Source organism: Salvelinus alpinus, chromosome 2, assembly GCF_045679555.1.
Source record: "Salvelinus alpinus chromosome 2, SLU_Salpinus.1, whole genome shotgun sequence".
NCBI classification, from domain to species: Eukaryota; Metazoa; Chordata; class Actinopteri; order Salmoniformes; family Salmonidae; genus Salvelinus; species Salvelinus alpinus.
Genome location: NC_092087.1, coordinates 95,435,792 through 95,457,438, shown reverse-complemented (window position 1 = coordinate 95,457,438; position 21,647 = coordinate 95,435,792). Strand labels below are relative to the sequence as shown.

The window sequence follows — 21,647 nt, the reverse complement described above, 5'->3', positions numbered from 1 at the left end:
AGTCTGTAGCCAGTGTACCAGAGTAACACAGGTAGGTTGTCTGGTAGACAGTAGCCCTGATCTTGTAGTCTGTAGCCAGTGTACCAGAGTAACACAGGTAGGTTGTCTGGTAGACAGTAGCCCTGATCTTGTAGTCTGCAGCCAGTGTACCAGAGAAACACAGGTAGGTTGTCTGGTAGACAGTAGCCCTGATCGTGTAGTCTGTAGCCAGTCTACCAGAGTAACACAGGTAGGTTGTCTGGTAGACAGTAGCCCTGATCTTGTAGTCTGTAGCCAGTGTACCAGAGTAACACAGGTAGGCTGTCTGGTAGACAGTAGCCCTGATCTTGTAGTCTGCAGCCAGTCTACCAGAGTAACACAGGTAGGTTGTCTGGTAGACAGTAGCCCTGATCTTGTAGTCTGCAGCCAGTCTACCAGAGTAACACAGGTAGTTTGTCTGGTAGACAGTAGCCCTGATCTTGTAGTCTGCAGCCAGTGTACCAGAGTAACACAGGTAGGTTGTCTGGTAGACAGTAGCCCTGATCTTGTAGTCTGTAGCCAGTGTACCAGAGTAACACAGGTAGGTTGTCTGGTAGACAGTAGCCCTGATCTTGTAGTCTGTAGCCAGTGTACCAGAGTAACACAGGTAGGTTGTCTGGTAGACAGTAGCCCTGATCTTGTAGTCTGCAGCCAGTGTACCAGAGTAACACAGGTAGGTTGTCTGGTAGACAGTAGCCCTGATCTTGTAGTCTGCAGCCAGTGTACCAGAGTAACACAGGTAGGTTGTCTGGTAGACAGTAGCCCTGATCTTGTAGTCTGCAGCCAGTGTACCAGAGTAACACAGGTAGGTTGTCTGGTAGACAGTAGCCCTGATCTTGTAGTCTGCAGCCAGTGTACCAGAGTAACACAGGTAGGTTGTCTGGTAGACAGTAGCCCTGATCTTGTAGTCTGTAGCCAGTCTACCAGAGTAACACAGGTAGGTTGTCTGGTAGACAGTAGCCCTGATCTTGTAGTCTGTAGCCAGTCTACCAGAGTAACACAGGTAGGTTGTCTGGTAGACAGTAGCTCTGATCTTGTAGTCTGTAGCCAGTGTACCAGAGTAACACAGGTAGATTGTCTGGTAGACAGTAGCTCCTCCTCAAAGTGCTGCTCTCTGTCTCTGATAAATGTTTTGATATCTTCTGAGGTTGTGAGGTTGTATCCATGGTAACCTCTCAGTCTGTCTGCTCTTCCAGGTCTTCGACCAGGCAGGGATTTACTTCCTTCAGGACCTGGTAGAAGTGTTCCTGGGCACGAGCCCCCTTCCTTACCACCATGTCCAGCAGGGCTTGGTTCTGTCGGGTCGGGGTGGATTTACTGTCCACCTCCTCCCTCTCCTCGTCAATCAGAACCCCACGATCCTGGAGACGCAGGAATAAGGGCTGTACTAGCCCCAGGCGAGTCTCTAGATTCATCCTGTGTCTTATGATGAAGGCTCTACCAGGGGGGGCAGAGGGGTTGGCAGGAGGGGCTGCAGGGGAAACAGCTGAAACTGGGAGGGGGAAATGATGCATTAAAACCCTGTCTAGGATGACAAGATACTGTCTAGGATGATAAGATACTGTCTAGGATGATAAGACACTGTCTAGGATGATAAGACACTGTCTAGGGTGATAAGACACTGTCTAGGATGATAAGACACTGTCTAGGGTGATAAGATACTGTCTAGGGTGATAAGATACTGTCTAGGGTGATAAGATACTGTCTAGGGTGATAAGATACTGTCTAGGGTGATAAGATACTGTCTAGGGTGATAAGATACTGTCTAGGATGATAAGATACTGTCTAGGATGATAAGATACTGTCTAGGGTGATAAGACACTGTCTAGGATGATAAGACACTGTCTAGGGTGATAAGACACTGTCTAGGATGATAAGACACTGTCTAGGGTGATAAGATACTGTCTAGGATGATAAGATACTGTCTAGGATTAACTTTAGTTTGTTATTGAGGTTTATAATGGTGGTTAATCTCTAGTTTGTTATTGAGGTTTATAATGGTGATGAATCTATAGTTTGTTATTGAGAGGTTTATAATGGTGGTGAATCTATAGTTTGTTATTGAGGTTTATAATGGTGGTGAATCTCTAGTTTGTTATTGAGAGGTTTATAATGGTGATGAATGTCAGTGGAAGGTCAACAGTACCTGTAGAGGTGACATCTGTTGGTGAGGCTGAGGATGAAAAGAGGTGTTTTACTATGTGATAAAATATTCATTATAACCAACCATAATCATATGATATAAGCACATCATTGTTCAATAACAATACTACTATCAGAGAACTACAACATGTAACAGTACTACTATCATAGAACTACAACATGTAACAGTACTACTATCAGAGAACTACAACATGTAACAGTACTACTATCAGAGAACTACAACATGTAACAGTACTACTATCAGAGAACTACACCATGTAACAGTACTACTATCATAGAACTACAACATGTAACAGTACTACTATCAGAGAACTACACCATGTAACAGTGATACTATCAGAGAACTACAACATGTAACAGTACTACTATCAGAGAACTACAACATGTAACAGTACTACTATCAGAGAACTACAACATGTAACAGTACTACTATCAGAGAACTACAACATGTAACAGTACTACTATCAGAGAACTACAACATGTAACAGTACTGCTATCAGAGAACTACAACATGTAACAGTACTGCTATCAGAGAACTACAACACGTAACAGTACTACAATCAGAGAACTACAACACGTAACAGTACTGCTATCAGAGAACTACAACACGTAACATTACTGCTATCAGAGAACTACAACACGTAACAGTACTGCTATCAGAGAACTACAACATGTAACAGTACTACTATCAGAGAACTACAACATGTAACAGTACTACTATCAGAACTACAACATGTACTACTATCAGAGAACTACAACATGTAACAGTAATACTATCAGAGAACTACAACATGTAACAGTACTACTATCAGAGAACTACAACATGTAACAGTAATACTATCAGAACTACAACATGTAACAGCAATACTATCAGAACTACAACATGTAACAGTAATACTATCAGAGAACTACAACATGTAACAGTACTACTATCAGAGAACTACAACATGTAACAGTAATACTATCAGAACTACAACATGTAACAGCAATACTATCAGAACTACAACATGTAACAGTACTACTATCAGAGAACTACAACATGTAACAGTACTACTATCAGAGAACTACAATCATGTAACAGTAATACTATCAGAGAACTACACTGTACTGTACTGCTGTTCCTGGTCTGACTTGATTTGATTTGAGCTCTGAATGTCTGTTACCTGGCAGCCAGACAAGTCTGTTCCATACAAGTTCATCACCTTCCTTTTCTTTCAGAAGAAGATCAACTTCTTTAACTATAGTTTGTAAGAACAACTGAAAAGTGGGGTAGTAGTAGTTTTCATAGGAATCAAATTTCACAAACTCTGCTTCCTGAAATAAAGAGACATTACTAGTCAGTGAGTGAGAATGAAATGAAAAATTACATAGTAATAAAAAAAATGTTTTATTCAAATATAGCCCAGATTTACTTTTGGCTGTATTCGATGTCCATCTGCAGGGTTAGTGGAGAGGGTGTATTCTTGCGTCGGGGTTAGTTTACACGGAGAAGTTGTTAGAATTTCTCTAATTCCATCCCTTTCAATCACCTCCCGCACCTTGAAAGGACCAACAATAGACAGGTTAGTTGTGCTTCAAAATGACCTTTAATTTATTTCTTGCAGAGAATGTGAGTAGAAAAATACTTAAAGTTTGAGAATAATGCAATAAGATCAAAAAGGTCAGCAGATGGAATTCAGTCAAACTTGCTACTTGTTCCTTGCTACTCCCCATAATGGTTTGATTAAATGTTTAGCTGTCATGCTAGCATTACATTTCCCATTGTGTGTTTGATTGAATACCAGCCAGATAGAAGTGGGGTTGTAGGGTTGTAGGGTTCCAGCTCACCTCTTTTCTCACAACATTACTGGGAAGCAAAAACACATTCAGGATGGACCTCTGTTCAGGGACAAACGGTTGGTGGAACAACAACACAAGCCCCTGGATAGGGGAGATGGGAGCATCTTCTTCATGGACATTTCCATAAGCAGAGAATCCAGTGATGTTAATTATGATGTGTGTTTCTGTTATCTCAAGTGGAGGGATAAACTCAGTGTTGTCATCAGTCACATGGGCTACAGACAGGAAGTCACATCCACCATCTAGGAAAGAAAGAGAACATTTAGAGCTTTCTCAGATATACAATAGAAATGACAATCAAGACAATGTAGCATATTAGCAGAGTTATCTTGTTTAGAGCAGTCTTGAAAGAGAAATTCCTCTTTCATTCCTAAAAGTTACTTGTAATGAATACTTACCAGAATGAATCTGACAGTGTGGGAGGTGTAGTTGACAGACAGACCCATTAAGGCATGTAAACTTGAACAGGGGTCCTGCAGGTCTCTTGCCACTCTGGGATAGAAGCCTCCTGTCCCAGTGGACTGTCTTATAGAACACCTCTCCCTCCATCCTAAACACCAGGCCTGTTATACTGCACTGGAACAGACCTGCACTGGGGCACTGGAACCTGTAGAACAAACAGCATGAGGAATATAATGTAATAATATTTCCTATCTACGACCATACAATGAGAAAACAAGAAATATATGTTACCGGTAAGTTCCGTTGCCCTCATGATTCAAGACGTCTGGAGTAAATTCATTACAAAGTTCCTAAAATGTAATTACAACAGCTCTTAAACCAACAGTTTAGAGAAGTGAATAGAGAATAGAACTGTACATATGCACTGCATTCTGAAATCATTCAGACCCTTTAACTTTTTCCACATTTTGTTACGTTACAGCATTATTCTAAAATATTCTTTTTTTCTCCCTTAATCTACAGACAATACTCCATAAAGACAAAGCAAAAACAGTTTTTCAGAAATGTTTGCAAATGTATAATTTTTTTTTTTAAATGACATAATATTTACGTATGTATTCAGACCCTTTACTCAGTACTTTGCTGATGCACCTTTGGCAGCGATTACAGCCTCAAGTCTTCTTGGGTATGACGCTACAAGCTTGGCACACCTGTATTTGGGGCCTTTCATTAATTCTTCTCTGCAGATCCTCTCAATCCTCTCGCCCCAGTCTGAGGTCCTGAGCGCTCTACCAGGTTCGGGAGCGACGCTACACAGCTATTTTCAGTTCTCTCCATAGATGTTTGATCGGGTTCAAGTCTGGGCTCTGGCTGGAAGACACTCAAGGACATTCAGAGACTTGTCCCGAAGCCACTCCTGCATTGTCTTGGCTGTGTGGTTAGGGTCATTGTCCTGTTGGGAGGTGATCCTTCGCCCCCAGTCTGAGGTCCTGAGCGCTCTGGAGCAGGTTTCCATCAAGGATCTCTCTGTACTTTGCTCCGTTCATCTTTCCCTAAATCCTGACTAGTCTCCAAGTCCCTGCCGCTGAAAAACACCCACACAGGGGGTTGATGCTGCCACCACCATGCTTCACCGTAGGGATGGTGCCAGGGTTCCTCCAGACGTGACGCTTGGCATTCAGGCCAGAGTTCAATCTTGGTTTCATCAAACCAGAGATTCTTGTTTCTCATGGTCTGCGAGTTCTTTATGTGCCTTTTGGCAAACGCCAAGCGGGCTGTCTTGTGCCTTTTAGTGAGGAGCGGCTTCCGTCTGACCACTCTACAATAAAGGCCTGATTGGTGGAGTGCTGCAGAGATGGTTGTCCTTTTGGAAGGTTTTCCCATCTCGACAGGTGAACTCTGGAGCTCTGTCAGAGTGACCATCAGGTTTTTGGTCACCTCCCCTGATTTCTCAGTTTGGCCGGGCGGCCAGCTCTAGGAAGAGTGTTTGTGTGTTCTTGGAGACCTTCAATGCTACAGAAATCTTTTGGTACCGTTCCCCAGATCTGTGCCTCCACACAATCCTGTCTTGAAGCTCTACGGACAATTCCTCATTGCTTGGTTTTGATCTGACATGCACTGTCAACTGTGGGACCTTATATAAACAGGTGTGTGCCTTTCCAAATCCTGTTCACTCAATTGAATTTACCACAGGTGGACTCCAATGAAGTTGTAAAAACATCTCAAGGATGATCAATGGAAACAGGATGCACCTGAGCTCAATTTCGAGTCTCATAGCAAAGGGTCTGAATACTTACGTAAATAAAGTATTTCTGTCTAAAAACCTGTTTTCGCTTTGTCATTATGGGGTATTGTGTGTAGAGTGATGAGGATATTTATTTATTTAATCATTTTTAGAATAAGGCTGTAAAGTAACAAAATGTGGAAAATGTTAAGGGGTCTGAATACGTTTCTGAATGCACTGTATATACGTATTCAAATTATTTATAGATAAATCCAATTCATTTGTCAGTCAATATATTATATATTTATATCACTGTAATAATCCTTTACCAGCGATGGCTGCCTACTCGAGGTGTGGCTTAACACATTATAACTGCATGAGGGCCCTGGACCATCAGCTGATTGGCCTGTTGGAGTTGTCTCCTTGCAGGTTAACTCCTCCAACTCGGTGTCAGCCACTACTCCTTGAGCTGGTAAAACTCGTTCTTCTCTCCCTTCACTTGGTCCAGTGTCTGATGAGGAACAACTGGGAGAGCGAGACACAGGGCTGGATGATATCGGCAAGGCCTGTCCTACAGTGGGATCATTGGGTTCTGTGAAGAGAGGAAAATTGACAAACAAAGACATAGAGACACTGTCCACTGAAAGGCTGTGGCCTGGGGGTCATGGTGGAGTGGAGGTCATGGTGGAGGGGAGAAGGCTTCAGAAAATGCATAGTTGGACTGGAATCCCAGTTTCTACCCCCTGGACCATGTTGTTATCCCACCCCCTGGTCCATGTTGTTAACCCACCCCCTGGTCCATGTTGTTAACCCAACCCCTGGTCCATGTTGTTAACCCACCCCCTGGTCCATGTTGTTAACCCACCCCCTGGTCCATGTTGTTAACCCACCCCCTGGTCCATGTTGTTAACCCACCCCCTGGTCCATGTTGTTAACCCACCCCCTGGTCCATGTTGTTAACCCACCCCCTGGTCCATGAGGTTAACCCACCCCCTGGTCCATGTTGTTAACCCACCCCCTGGTCCATGTTGTTAACCCACCCCCTGGTCCATGTTGTTAACCCACCCCCTGGTCCATGTTGTTAACCCACCCTCTGGTCCATGAGGTTAACCCACCCCCTGGTCCATGAGGTTAACCCACCCCCTGGTCCATGAGGTTAACCCACCCCCTGGTCCATGAGGTTAACCCACCCCCTGGTCCATGTTGTTAACCCACCCCCTGGTCCATGTTGTTAACCCACCCCCTGGTCCATGAGGTTAACACACCCCCTGGTCCATGTTGTTAACCCACCCCCTGGTCCATGTTGTTAACCCACCCCCTGGTCCATGTTGTTGATGGTGTTTAAACTGCTGTAGAAAATGTTAAAATGCCAGACAGACTCTCTTGAACCAGGAAAGAAGAGAGGCTCTTCTCAGATGAAGAAACAGTAGACGTGGAGAGGAGAGACGTGGAGAGGAGAGACGTGGAGAGGAGCGACGTGGAGAGGAGAGACGAGAAGGGACATAGACAGGTGAGACGTAGACAGGTGAGACGTAGACAGGTGAGACGTAGACAGGTGAGACGTAGACAGGTGAGACGTAGACAGGTGAGACGTAGACAGGTGAGACGTAGACAGGTGAGACGTAGACAGGTGAGACGTAGACAGGTGAGACGTAGAGAGGTGAGACGTAGACAGGTGAGACGAAGACAGGTGAGACGTAGAGAGGTAAGACAGAGTGATTGTATGTATGGAATGTAATGAATGTTGGATTGTTGTTTAATCATAATGGGGTCACATGGATACATCATGAATAAACATTACTAAAGAGGGGTCTGAATGTTATTATGAAGTCAGTTGAATGTTCTTTCTGGTTAGAACTACACTGAACTGTGATGGTGATGTATAGATTGATGTACATTATTGTTGTTACCTCTAGTATAATCTCTCTCTAACTTCTCTGCCAGATCATCCAGATTCATCTCCCTCAGGATCCAGAGTGTGATCCTCATAGCTCCCTCAGGGCAGAATCTCTTCACCATCTGATCCACTGTCTCCTGTCTGCTAGTGTTCTCCAGCTGTTTCTCTGGGATGGGAGGAGAGCCTAACATCCTGCCAACATTCAGTTTAGACTGAAATGTCTTCAGCTGTTCTTCAGTGAGCTCTTCCAGACTGGTCAGCAGTAGAACTGGAAAGAGAGAAACAGGGGAAATAGAGGGGAAGACAAGAGGGGGACAGAGAGTCAGTTAGGGTTCTTGTCTACAATCCTACTTCTCTGATCTCTAACTTCTCTGCCAGATCATTCTGGTTCATCTTCCAGATTAGGAAGCTCAGGAAGAGATATACAGCCATGATTAGAAAGTCTAATACATTTGTGAAATCTTCCCTACTGTATCGGTGATTGTATGTATGGAATGTAATGAATGTTGGATTGTTGTTTAATATAATGGGGTCACCTGGATACATCATGAATACACATTATAAAAGAGGGACCTGCTGAATGTTATTATGAAGTCAGTTGAATGTTCTTTATGGTTAGACCTACACTGAACTGTGATGGTGATGTATAGATTGATGTACATTGTTGTTATGTTACCTCTAGTGTAATCTCTCTGTAACGTCTCTGCTAGATCATCCAGATTCATCTCCCTCAGGATCCAGAGTGTGATCTCCACAGCTCTCTCAGGGCCGTAACTCTTCACCATCTGATCCACTGTCTCCTGTCTGCTAGTGTTCTCCAGCTGTCTCTCTGGGATGAGAGGAAAGCCAAACAGCTGGCCCCTAGTCAGGTGAGACTGAAACGTCTTCAGCTGTTCTTCAGTGAGCTCCTCCAGACTGGTCAGCAGCAGAGCTGGAACATCCAACATGGAGGGTCTCTAAAACAACAAAGATGATATGATGTAAGGACGAGAATATAAAAACTGACTAGTGATATCAAATAAAGATCATTAATATATTAATATTTTTAAAACGTACTAGAATATTTATACAGGTCTCTCAATATCTCATATGATCATGAAATACATTACATTAGGAACGTTAACACACACACTGCAGTGTCTTCAGAGAATACTGTGATCTACTGTATGTGGTTTGCTCACATTGACTTTAGACATGGCCACTAGTCTTACCTTTCCCACATTCAGCACCTCCAGGTTCCCCTTCAGACTAGAGATCACAGTCTCCAGACTACGACACTTCTCTCCAGACAGGGTCAACCTGGACACAGGAAACAGTCACACACTGTTCTGTTCCCCTACACCACCACTACATGCTGTGGTCACTACACTGTTCTGTTCCCCTACACCACCACCACCACATGCTGTGGTCACTACACTGTTCTGTTCCCCTACACCACCACCACCACATGCTGTGGTCACTACACTGTTCTGTTCCCCTACACCACCACCACCACATGCTGTGGTCACTACACTGTTCTGTTCCCCTACACCACCACTACATGCTGTGGTCACTACAATGCTCTGTTCCCCTACACCACCACCACATGCTGTGGTCACTACACTGTTCTGTTCCCCTACACCACCACCACATGCTGTGGTCACTACACTGTTCTGTTCCCCTACACCACCACCACATGCTGTGGTCACTACACTGTTCTGTTCCCCTACACCACCATCACATGCTGTGGTCACTACACTGTTCTGTTCCCCTACACCACCACCACATGCTGTTTGTCTGTTTCTATGTTTGGCCGAATATGGTTCTCAATCAGAGGCAGGTGTTTTGTGTTGTCTCTGATTGGGAATCATATTTAGGTGGCTTGTTTTGTGTTGGGGTTTGTGGGTGGTTGTTTCCTGTCTTTGTGCTCGTTTCACCAGAGAGGACTGTTTCGGTTTGCCACGTTTGTTATTTTTGTATTTTGTAAGTGTTCACGTTATTCGTCTTGAATTAAACATGTTGAGCACAAACTACGCTGCGTCTTCGTCCGATCCCTGCTACACCTCCTCTTCAGACGAAGAGGAAGGCTGTGGGTACAGGTAGAGAACAGACTAATACAGAATGTGAATTACACCTGGGGGGTCTCTATTATGATTAATGATAAAAATGTCATTTAATTTATGACCTTTTTAACGTGGCATGAACACAACCAGTCATGATGCTTTCATCTGATTGTCAAACAAATCCCTTCTAAAAGTAGACTACCTGTAACATGTTGATCCACTCCTAAATAATTACACCATCTAAACAGTGGACTGCATGTATACTGGCACCATCTAAACAGTGGACTGCGTGTATACTGACACCATCTAAACAGTGGACTGCATGTATACTGACACCATCTAAACAGTGGACTGCATGTATACTGGCACCATCTAAACAGTGGACTGCATGTATACTGACACCATCTAAACAGTGGACCGCATGTATACTGACACCATCTAAACAGTGGACTGCATGTATACTGACACCATCTAAACAGTGGACTGCATGTATACTGGCACCATCTAAACAGTGGACTGCATGTATACTGACACCATCTAAACAGTGGACTGCATGTATACTGACACCATCTAAACAGTGGACTGCATGTATACTGACACCATCTAAACAGTGGACTGCATGTATACTGGCACCATCTAAACAGTGGACTGCATGTATACTGACACCATCTAAACAGTGGACTGCATGTACACTGACACCATCTAAACAGCGGACTGCATGTATAATGGCACCATCTAAACAGCGGACTGCATGTACACTGACACCATCTACTGGCACCATCTAAACAGTGGACTGCATGTATACTGGCACCATCTAAACAGGGGACTGCATGTACACTGACACCATCTAAACAGTGGACTGCATGTATACTGGCACCATCTAAACAGGGGACTGCATGTACACTGACACCATGTGATGAATAGAACTAGACATCTGTTATAAAACACAATAAAGAGTGAATAATGACATGCAGCGACTGCCATTGATTAGAGCTACATTAGTTGATGCTTCTTGATGACAAATTGACATCTGAAATGGGACTGAAACTGTCCCAGGAACAACTGGATGGTCACCCTAACACACAAGGTCAATTTACTAGACTAGACTACAATGTGTATTACCATGAACTTCTAATAGGCCTACCAGTAACCGGTGATGTAGTGGTAAGAAAATAGATGGGTAAACTCTGATAGCCGGTCGCGGTGAAAAGAGTAACGATCCCAATACTTTAATGCATTTCTCTGAAAAAGGTGGGTCAACTGTGTTTACCCTCCACTTGACCTACACCACTGCTGGTAGCCTACACTCTCAGACGAGGCAATTTTACACACATCAACACACGCAGAACAGGTAGACTACATTCAACATAATACATGAGTTGAATCAAAACATGTTTACACCCTAGTTCATGAGTTGTCCATAATTCATGAATGTTTGGAGTCTTCACAGGTCATGTGACATAAAACACTACCTTTCTTTCCTTACATTAATTATATTTGACAGTTTTATTTGTCATTATTAAGAATGACAACTGTTTTCACAGTGAAACATAATTCAATATTATTTTACATTTACATTTTAAGTCATTTAGCAGACGCTCTTATCCAGAGCGACTTACAAATTGGATATTATGTAGGCATAGTTACACTTACAGTGTATTTTCAGAGATCAAGATAGAGGATTATTACAGGGTTTAAATTCAATGTTCTAATTAAATTGTTAAATTATTAATAATGACAAATTAAACTGTCATAAATGTAATAATGTAAGGAAAGAAAGGTAGTGTTTTATGTCACATGACCTGTGAAGACTCCAAGCATTCATGAATTATGGACAACTCATGAACTAGGGTGTAAACATGTTTTGATTCAACTCATATATTATATTGTTCTGTGTGTGTTCAAGTGTGTACAATTGCCTCTTCTGAGAGTGTAGGCTACCAGCAGTGGTGTAGGTCTAGTGGAGGGTAAACACAAGAAAACACAGTTGACCCACTTTTTTCTGAAAAAGGTATTGAAAGTTTTGGGAGAGTTACTTTTTTCACTGTGACCGGCAATCAGAGTGCTGAAGGTAAGACGACTCAAAAGGGGGGCTACAAGTTTATCAACTTTCAAAGCTGAATTACTTTCCCATTGTTCCTCAACTGCAGTGTGTGAAATACCATTTAGTAGCTCTGAGTCTCTACTTTTATCCAATGTAAAAAAACACTATTTCAGATTTTGCTACATAAGACCAAATCCAGGTGGTGAGTCACATATGCCATTGTAAAACCAAATACTTTTCACAGAAAGAATCAATTATAGGCCTCCTGTCATTAACGTATACTTGTTGGATGGATTGGATGCCCATTGTGTCTATGTGTGTAAAGGAGCTCAACTGAGGCCAAAATGCAGCACTACTGAGTGGACAGCACCTCTGTCTAGCCAGCTATAAAATTCTACAGTACACCATTCACGGACAGGGAGACGGTTTACAGGGTTGGGGTGTAATGGATTACATGTAAGGGATTACAAAAAAAACTGTAATCCATTACGTTACCAGCACAAATATTGTAATCAGATTACAGGTACTTTTGAAAAACTAGATTACTTTGAGGATTACTTTTAAATTCAGAAAAAAACATTGTGGCAAAAAATCTTTGACACTTCTCTGTTCTCAATGACATTTAAATCCGTATTGAAAAAAGGCGCAAGTTTAAGTTTGTTCCACCTGAGCGAGTCTGACCACAAATCACAGACCACTATGATGACACACCAAATGTGGTTGATGAATCGCGGGAAAAGAACAGGAATAGGTTTTTGTAAGCTACAGTCTAAGCTACGTCTTCCAATGGTGCGACTGCTGTCAGTATCAAACTTGAATAAACGCTTTGAGGTAAGGATGACTGCGATACGGATATCACTTAATATTGATCTACATAGCGCATTGATGTGAATCACACTGCTGCTCTCTCATTTAGCTTACTGATTGTGGTTGTTGTGGATGGCTGTTCACAAATCTAATTGTGTATTTGAACCCAATAATGGTTGAATTCAAGAAGTTCAAGCTGAAAAATGCACTCTTGCAACAGCTGCATAGTGCAGATCCCAGCCTATGGAATAAAAGTGAGGCTTTTTTTGCTAAAACTTTTGATAGGCTTAAAGGGCCCACCTGTAGTTGCTACATCCATTTTTGGACTTATAAATTATAAATACAGTACCAGTCAAATGTTTGGACACACCTACTCATTCAAGGGTTTTTCTTTATTTTGACTATTTTCTACATTGTAGAATAATAGTGAAGACATCAAAACTATGAAATAACACAGAAGGAATCATGTAGTGAACAAATCGTAATATATTTAGTATTTGAGATTCTTCAAAGTAGCGACCCTTTGCCTTGATGACAGCTTTGCACACTCTTGGTAAAACATGCCATTCCATGAGAGCAGCATTTATTTTTCAACTAGAGTCAATGAGCCCAATCAGTCCTCCATGACAACAACATCATAAACAACAGAGTAGGCTGGCTAAGTCCTTAGTTTTGGGGTCATGCTCAGGTAAAACGATTTGGCTAATCTATACTTCCAAGTCCTATTCCTGAACATCAAGGGGTATAACATTATTGGAATCCTGATGGACTTTGGTTTTTAATGTAAAGATATAATTGAATAGTTTTATTATATTGGGTTGAAAGTGATGGTTTAGAAGAAGCCTAATTAACAACCCATAAAGTCAAATTTAACATCCATATACGGCCAGCTATGTAAACTTTAACATTGATTTATTCTGCAATAGATGTCGTTCAATTGGTAACATGCATTTTTGTCTTCTTCTAATGTCTCTTAAAGGGAAAGTAATCTAAAAGTAAGGAAATGTAATCAGATTACATTACTGAGTTTGGGGGTAATCCAAAAGTTACGTTACTGATTATAATTTTGGACAGGTAACTTGTAACTGTAACGGATCACATTTAGAAAGTAATCTACCCGACCCTGACGGTTTATTTGAGCTCCCCCATAATTCGCACCCTGGACTAATATACTCTGTGTTCACTCACATTCCAGAAGAGGGGCTGGGGAGTTCGCTGGACGGCTCTTCACTCTCCTCCCCTGCTGGCTTCCTTTCCTTCCCAGAGGCAGCTACCTCCTACACACACACACACAGTCTGTCTTGACTGAAGTATTTTCTATTGAGGACCACATTGAGGGTCTAGGCGTCTAATAAAACTTAATGGATGAGACAGTCATTGTTGAGAACACTATGTCTCTTGACAACATCTCTTGATTGAAATCTCAACAGTTTACCAGTTAACGTCACAAAGTTAATTATAAACGATTTCCGCTTTCTTCACTCCTTCGAATGACGTGTCAAGTGCTAGCTATGAATTAATATGATATTACTGCGTTATGAATTCATAGCAAGATTAGAATATGTAGTTCATAGGCCTACAATAATGTCTATTACATCACATGTTCTTGCATTTCATCATGTAAATTACTTTTTCCGATACTTTGATCGAGTCAATTTCGCACTTCCATGTTGCTGTAAATCAAATATGAAACGGATACAATGTAGCCTACTTTACTGTATCAACAAACTTTTTCAGGGACGTTTACAGATAAAATAGCAACATACTAAGTTTCCTTTCCAAACTATATTGTCTTACTTTTGATGAGTCCATTTTCAGACACTCCAGGCGCAGCCAGCCGACTGTAAAATAATGAAGCCTTGTGGCAGAGCGCTACCGTTTCCTTTCGTTTTGAGCAGCCCAGCCCATGACACATCCTACCTATTGGTCTCTAGTAGTGAGTCACCCTCTTGAGGACAAACTGACACCAAACCAAAATAGGTGTGAGAGTCAGTCAAGAGACCATGGTTAAACCATTCTAATCGAGCTGCGAAGTCGATATAACATCTCTGATATGATCTTGTTCTTTATGTTTCCAATTGGACCACAGGTTGTATTTGTAATAAAATAATATTTTGACTCTTGGCTTTATAGGATTTATTTAAGATATGAAGAATGCATACAAAATATATGTTTCCTGCATATACCCTCCTGATTCAGGGAATCCTCCACCAGGGATTTTGAGAAAACGAGGGAATTTATTAAAATATTCAGCAATTTTGCAACCCTATGTAGGACACTTATCCCTGTCTCTAGGGCCCCCTGGTGGTTCAGCAGGACATTACACTGATCCTTGTCTCTAGGGCCCCCTGGTGGTTCAGCAGGACATTACACTGATCCTTGTCTCTAGGGCCCCCTGGTGGTTCAGCAGGACATTACACTGATCCTTGTCTCTAGGGGCCCCTGGTGGTTCAGCAGGACATTACACTGATCCTTGTCTCTAGGGCCCCCTGGTGGTTCAGCAGGACATTACACTGATCCTTGTCTCTAGGGCCCCCTGGTGGTTCAGCAGGACATTACTGATCCTTGTCTCTAGGGCCCCCTGGTGGTTCAGCAGGACATTACTGATCCTTGTCTCTAGGGCCCCCTGGTGGTTCAGCAGGACATTACTGATCCTTGTCTCTAGGGCCCCCTGGTGGTTCAGCAGGACATTACTGATCCTTGTCTCTAGGGCCCCCTGGTGGTTCAGCAGGACATTACTGATCCTTGTCTCTAGGGCCCCCTGGTGGTTCAGCAGGACATTACTGATCCTTGTCTCTAGGGCTCCCTGGTGGTTCAGCAGGACATTACTAATCCTTGTCTCTAGGGCCCCCTGGTGGTTCAGCAGGACATTACTGATCCTTGTCTCTAGGGCCCCCTGGTGGTTCAGCAGGACATTACACTGATCCTTGTCTCTAGGGCCCCCTGGTGGTTCAGCAGGACATTACTGATCCTTGTCTCTAGGGCCCCCTGGTGGTTCAGCAGGACATTACACTGTCATGTGTGATGAAGGGGAGGAGGAGGAAGAGGAAACCATGGGCATGTGATGCTGTGTGGGAGGAATGCGAGAGAGATGTACATGTGTACAGGTGTTTAACATATGAGGTTAGAACTGTAGAACTGACTATGACAGTGAGTACAGGTGTTTTAACATATGAGGGTAGAACTGTAGAACTGACTATGACAGTGAGTACAAGTGTTTTAACATATGAGGGTAGAACTGTAGAACTGACTATGACAGTGAGTACAGGGGTTTTAACATATGACGGTAGAACTGTAGAACTGACTATGACAGTGGGTACAGGTGTTTTAACATATGAGGGTAGAACTGTAGAACTGACTATGACAGTGAGTACAGGTGTTTTAACATATGAGGGTAGAACTGTAGAACTGACTATGACAGTGAGTACAGGTGTTTTAACATATGAGGGTAGAACTGTAGAACTGACTATGACAGTGAGTACAGGTGTTTTAACATATGAGGGTAGAACTGTAGAACTGACTATGACAGTGAGTACAGGTGTTTAACATATGAGGGTAGAACTGTAGAACTGACTATAACAGTGAGTACAGGTGTTTTAACATATGAGGGTAGAACTGACTATAACAGTGAGTACAGGTGTTTAACATATGAGGGTAGAACTGTAGAACTGACTATAACAGTGAGTACAGGTGTTTAACATATGAGGGTAGAACTCTAGAACTGACTATGACAGTGAGTACAGGTGTTTTAACATATGAGGGTAGAACTGTAGAACTGACTATGACAGTGAGTACAGGTGTTTTAACATATGAGGGTAGAACTGTAGAACTGACTATGACAGTGAGTACAGGTGTTTTAACATATGAGGGTAGAACTGTAGAACTGACTATGACAGTGAGTACAGGTGTTTTAACATATGAGGGTAGAACTGTAGAACTGACTATGACAGTGGGTACAGGTGTTTTAACATATGAGGGTAGAACTGTAGAACTGACTATGACAGTGAGTACAGGTGTTTTAACATATGAGGGTAGAACTGTAGAACTGACTATGACAGTGAGTACAGGTGTTTTAACATATGAGGGTAGAACTGTAGAACTGACTATGACAGTGAGTACAGGTGTTTTAACATATGAGGGTAGAACTGTAGAACTGACTATGACAGTGAGTACAGGTGTTTTAACATATGAGGGTAGAACTGTAGAACTGACTATGACAGTGAGTACAGGTGTTTAACATATGAGGGTAGAACTGTAGAACTGACTATAATAGTGAATACAGGTGTTTAACATATGAGGGTAGAACTGTAGAACTGACTATGACAGTGAGTACAGGTGTTTTAACATATGAGGGTAGAACTGTAGAACTGACTATAACAGTGAGTACAGGTGTTTAACATATGAGGGTAGAACTGTAGAACTGACTATGACAGTGAGTACAGGTGTTTTAACATATGAGGGTAGAACTGTAGAACTGACTATGACAGTGAGTACAGGTGTTTTAACATAAGAGGGTAGAACTGTAGAACTGACTATGACAGTGAGTACAGGTGTTTTAACATATGAGGGTAGAACTGTAGAACTGACTATGACAGTGAGTACAGGTGTTTTAACATATGAGGGTAGAACTGTAGAACTGACTATGACAGTGTGTACAGGTGATGTAACATATGAGGGTAGAACTGACTATGACAGTGAGTACAGGTGATGTAACATATGAGGGTAGAACTGTAGAACTGACTATGACAGTGAGTACAGGTGTTTAACATATGAGCGTAGAACTGACTATGACAGTGAGTATAGGTGTTTTAACATATGAGGGTAGAACTGTAGAACTGACTATGACAGTGAGTACAGGTGTTTTAACATATGAGGGTAGAACTGTAGAACTAACTATGACATTGAGTACAGGTGATGTAACATATGAGGGTAGAACTGTAGAACTGACTATGACATTGAGTACAGGTGATGTAACATATGAGGGTAGAACTGTAGAACTAACTATGACATTGAGTACAGGTGATGTAACATATGAGGGTAGAACTGTAGAACTGACTATAACAGTGAGTACAGGTGTTTAACATATGATGGTAGAACTGTAGAACTGACTATAACAGTGAGTACAGGTGTTTAACATATGAGGGTAGAACTGTAGAACTGACTAACAGTGAGTACAGGTGTTTAACATATGAGCGTAGAACTGACTATGACAGTGAGTATAGGTGTTTTAACATATGAGGGTAGAACTGTAGAACTAACTATGACAGTGAGTACAGGTGTTTTAACATATGAGGGTAGAACTGTAGAACTGACTATGACAGTGAGTACAGGTGTTTAACATATGAGCGTAGAACTGACTATGACAGTGAGTATAGGTGTTTTAACATATGAGGGTAGAACTGTAGAACTAACTATGACAGTGAGTACAGGTGTTTTAACATATGAGGGTAGAACTGTAGAACTGACTATGACAGTGAGTACAGGTGATGTAACATATGAGGGTAGAACTGTAGAACTGACTATGACATTGAGTACAGGTGATGTAACATATGAGGGTAGAACTGTAGAACTAACTATGACATTGAGTACAGGTGATGTAACATATGAGGGTAGAACTGTAGAACTGACTATAACAGTGAGTACAGGTGTTTAACATATGAGGGTAGAACTGTAGAACTGACTATAACAGTGAGTACAGGTGTTTAACATATGAGGGTAGAACTGTAGAACTGACTATAACAGTGAGTACAGGTGTTTAACATATGAGGGTAGAACTGTAGAACTGACTATAACAGTGAGTACAGGTGATGTAACATATGAGGGTAGAACTGACTATAACAGTGAGTACAGGTGTTTAACATATGAGGGTAGTACTGTAGAACTGACTATAACAGTGAGTACAGGTGTTTAACATATGAGGGTAGAACTGTAGAACTGACTATAACAGTGAGTACAGGTGTTTAACATATGAGGGTAGAACTGTAGAACTGACTATAACAGTGAGTACAGGTGTTTAACATATGAGGGTAGAACTGTAGAACTGACTATAACAGTGAGTACAGGTGTTTAACATATGAGGGTAGAACTGTAGAACTGACTATAATAGTGAGTACAGGTGTTTAACATATGAGGGTAGAACTGTAGAACTGACTATGACAGTGAGTACAGGTGTTTTAACATATGAGGGTAGAACTGTAGAACTGACTATAACAGTGAGTACAGGTGTTTAACATATGAGGGTAGAACTGTAGAACTGACTATGACAGTGAGTACAGGTGTTTTAACATATGAGGGTAGAACTGTAGAACTGACTATGACAGTGAGTACAGGTGTTTTAACATATGAGGGTAGAACTGTAGAACTGACTATGACAGTGAGTACAGGTGTTTTAACATATGAGGGTAGAACTGTAGAACTGACTATGACAGTGAGTACAGGTGATGTAACATGTGAGGGTAGAACTGACTATGACAGTGAGTACAGGTGACGTAACATATGAGGGTAGAACTGTAGAACTGACTATGACAGTGAGTACAGGTGTTTTAACATATGAGGGTAGAACTGTAGAACTGACTATGACAGTGAGTACAGTTGTTTTAACATATGAGGGTAGAACTGTAGAACTGACTATGACAGTGAGTACAGGTGTTTAACATATGAGGGTAGAACTGTAGAACTGACTATAATAGTGAGTACAGGTGTTTAACATATGAGGGTAGAACTGTAGAACTGACTATGACAGTGAGTACAGGTGTTTTAACATATGAGGGTAGAACTGTAGAACTGACTATAACAGTGAGTACAGGTGTTTAACATATGAGGGTAGAACTGTAGAACTGACTATGACAGTGAGTACAGGTGTTTTAACATATGAGGGTAGAACTGTAGAACTGACTATGACAGTGAGTACAGGTGATGTAACATATGAGGGTAGAACTGACTATGACAGTGAGTACAGGTGATGTAACATATGAGGGTAGAACTGTAGAACTGACTATGACAGTGAGTACAGGTGTTTAACATATGAGCGTAGAACTGACTATGACAGTGAGTATAGGTGTTTTAACATATGAGGGTAGAACTGTAGAACTGACTATGACAGTGAGTACAGGTGTTTTAACATATGAGGGTAGAACTGTAGAACTAACTATGACATTGAGTACAGGTGATGTAACATATGAGGGTAGAACTGTAGAACTGACTATGACATTGAGTACAGGTGATGTAACATATGAGGGTAGAACTGTAGAACTAACTATGACATTGAGTACAGGTGATGTAACATATGAGGGTAGAACTGTAGAACTGACTATAACAGTGAGTACAGGTGTTTAACATATGATGGTAGAACTGTAGAACTGACTATAACAGTGAGTACAGGTGTTTAACATATGAGGGTAGAACTGTAGAACTGACTAACAGTGAGTACAGGTGTTTAACATATGAGCGTAGAACTGACTATGACAGTGAGTATAGGTGTTTTAACATATGAGGGTAGAACTGTAGAACTAACTATGACAGTGAGTACAGGTGTTTTAACATATGAGGGTAGAACTGTAGAACTGACTATGACAGTGAGTACAGGTGTTTAACATATGAGCGTAGAACTGACTATGACAGTGAGTATAGGTGTTTTAACATATGAGGGTAGAACTGTAGAACTAACTATGACAGTGAGTACAGGTGTTTTAACATATGAGGGTAGAACTGTAGAACTGACTATGACAGTGAGTACAGGTGATGTAACATATGAGGGTAGAACTGTAGAACTGACTATGACATTGAGTACAGGTGATGTAACATATGAGGGTAGAACTGTAGAACTAACTATGACATTGAGTACAGGTGATGTAACATATGAGGGTAGAACTGTAGAACTGACTATAACAGTGAGTACAGGTGTTTAACATATGAGGGTAGAACTGTAGAACTGACTATAACAGTGAGTACAGGTGTTTAACATATGAGGGTAGAACTGTAGAACTGACTATAACAGTGAGTACAGGTGTTTAACATATGAGGGTAGAACTGTAGAACTGACTATAACAGTGAGTACAGGTGATGTAACATATGAGGGTAGAACTGACTATAACAGTGAGTACAGGTGTTTAACATATGAGGGTAGTACTGTAGAACTGACTATAACAGTGAGTACAGGTGTTTAACATATGAGGGTAGAACTGTAAAACTGACTATAACAGTGAGTACAGGTGTTTAACATATGAGGGTAGAACTGTAGAACTGACTATAACAGTGAGTACAGGTGTTTAACATATGAGGGTAGAACTGTAGAACTGACTATAACAGTGAGTACAGGTGTTTAACATATGAGGGTAGAACTGTAGAACTGACTATAATAGTGAGTACAGGTGTTTAACATATGAGGGTAGAACTGTAGAACTGACTATGACAGTGAGTACAGGTGTTTTAACATATGAGGGTAGAACTGTAGAACTGACTATAACAGTGAGTACAGGTGTTTAACATATGAGGGTAGAACTGTAGAACTGACTATGACAGTGAGTACAGGTGTTTTAACATATGAGGGTAGAACTGTAGAACTGACTATGACAGTGAGTACAGGTGTTTTAACATATGAGGGTAGAACTGTAGAACTGACTATGACAGTGAGTACAGGTGTTTTAACATATGAGGGTAGAACTGTAGAACTGACTATGACAGTGAGTACAGGTGATGTAACATATGAGGGTA

At 41.6% G+C, this 21,647-nt stretch overlaps 2 protein-coding genes across 2 annotated transcripts in view; both read right to left on the bottom strand.

Moving 5' to 3' along the window:
• Positions 1–1,113: 1,113 nt before the first annotated feature.
• LOC139545771 (caspase recruitment domain-containing protein 8-like) lies at positions 1,114–4,847 on the bottom strand. Its single transcript, XM_071353929.1, has 7 exons — positions 4,714–4,847; positions 4,419–4,627; positions 4,009–4,262; positions 3,594–3,719; positions 3,345–3,495; positions 2,165–2,191; positions 1,114–1,510 (listed from the first exon to the last, which is right to left on the bottom strand). The coding sequence occupies exons 2-7, from the start codon at positions 4,567–4,569 to the stop codon at positions 1,194–1,196; spliced, it is 1,026 nt and encodes a 341-aa protein (XP_071210030.1). The 5' UTR covers positions 4,570–4,627; positions 4,714–4,847; the 3' UTR covers positions 1,114–1,193.
• Positions 4,848–6,602: 1,755 nt separating this feature from the next.
• LOC139541791 (uncharacterized) overlaps positions 6,603–21,647 on the bottom strand; it is a 28,904-nt gene continuing 13,859 nt past the window's right edge. The window contains exons 6-10 of the mRNA XM_071346737.1: positions 14,124–14,212; positions 9,254–9,341; positions 8,719–8,998; positions 8,056–8,310; positions 6,603–6,670 (exon numbers count right to left, since the gene is read on the bottom strand). Coding sequence (XP_071202838.1) covers positions 6,603–6,670; positions 8,056–8,310; positions 8,719–8,998; positions 9,254–9,341; positions 14,124–14,212 — 780 coding nt within the window. The remainder of the gene's footprint in view (positions 6,671–8,055; positions 8,311–8,718; positions 8,999–9,253; positions 9,342–14,123; positions 14,213–21,647) is intronic.

Bases quoted from the DNA above. Each gene is read 5' to 3' on its own strand.
- LOC139545771 (XM_071353929.1), bottom strand. From the start codon at position 4,569: ATGGAGGGAGAGGTGTTCTATAAGACAGTCCACTGGGACAGGAGGCTT. The intron at 3,720-4,008 runs GTGAGCTGGAAC...GGTCCTTTCAAG, and splicing joins GTAATGTTGTGAGAAAAGAG to GTGCGGGAGGTGATTGAAAG. The intron at 2,192-3,344 runs GTAACAGACATT...TTTCATCCTCAG, and splicing joins CAGACTTGTCTGGCTGCCAG to CCTCACCAACAGATGTCACC.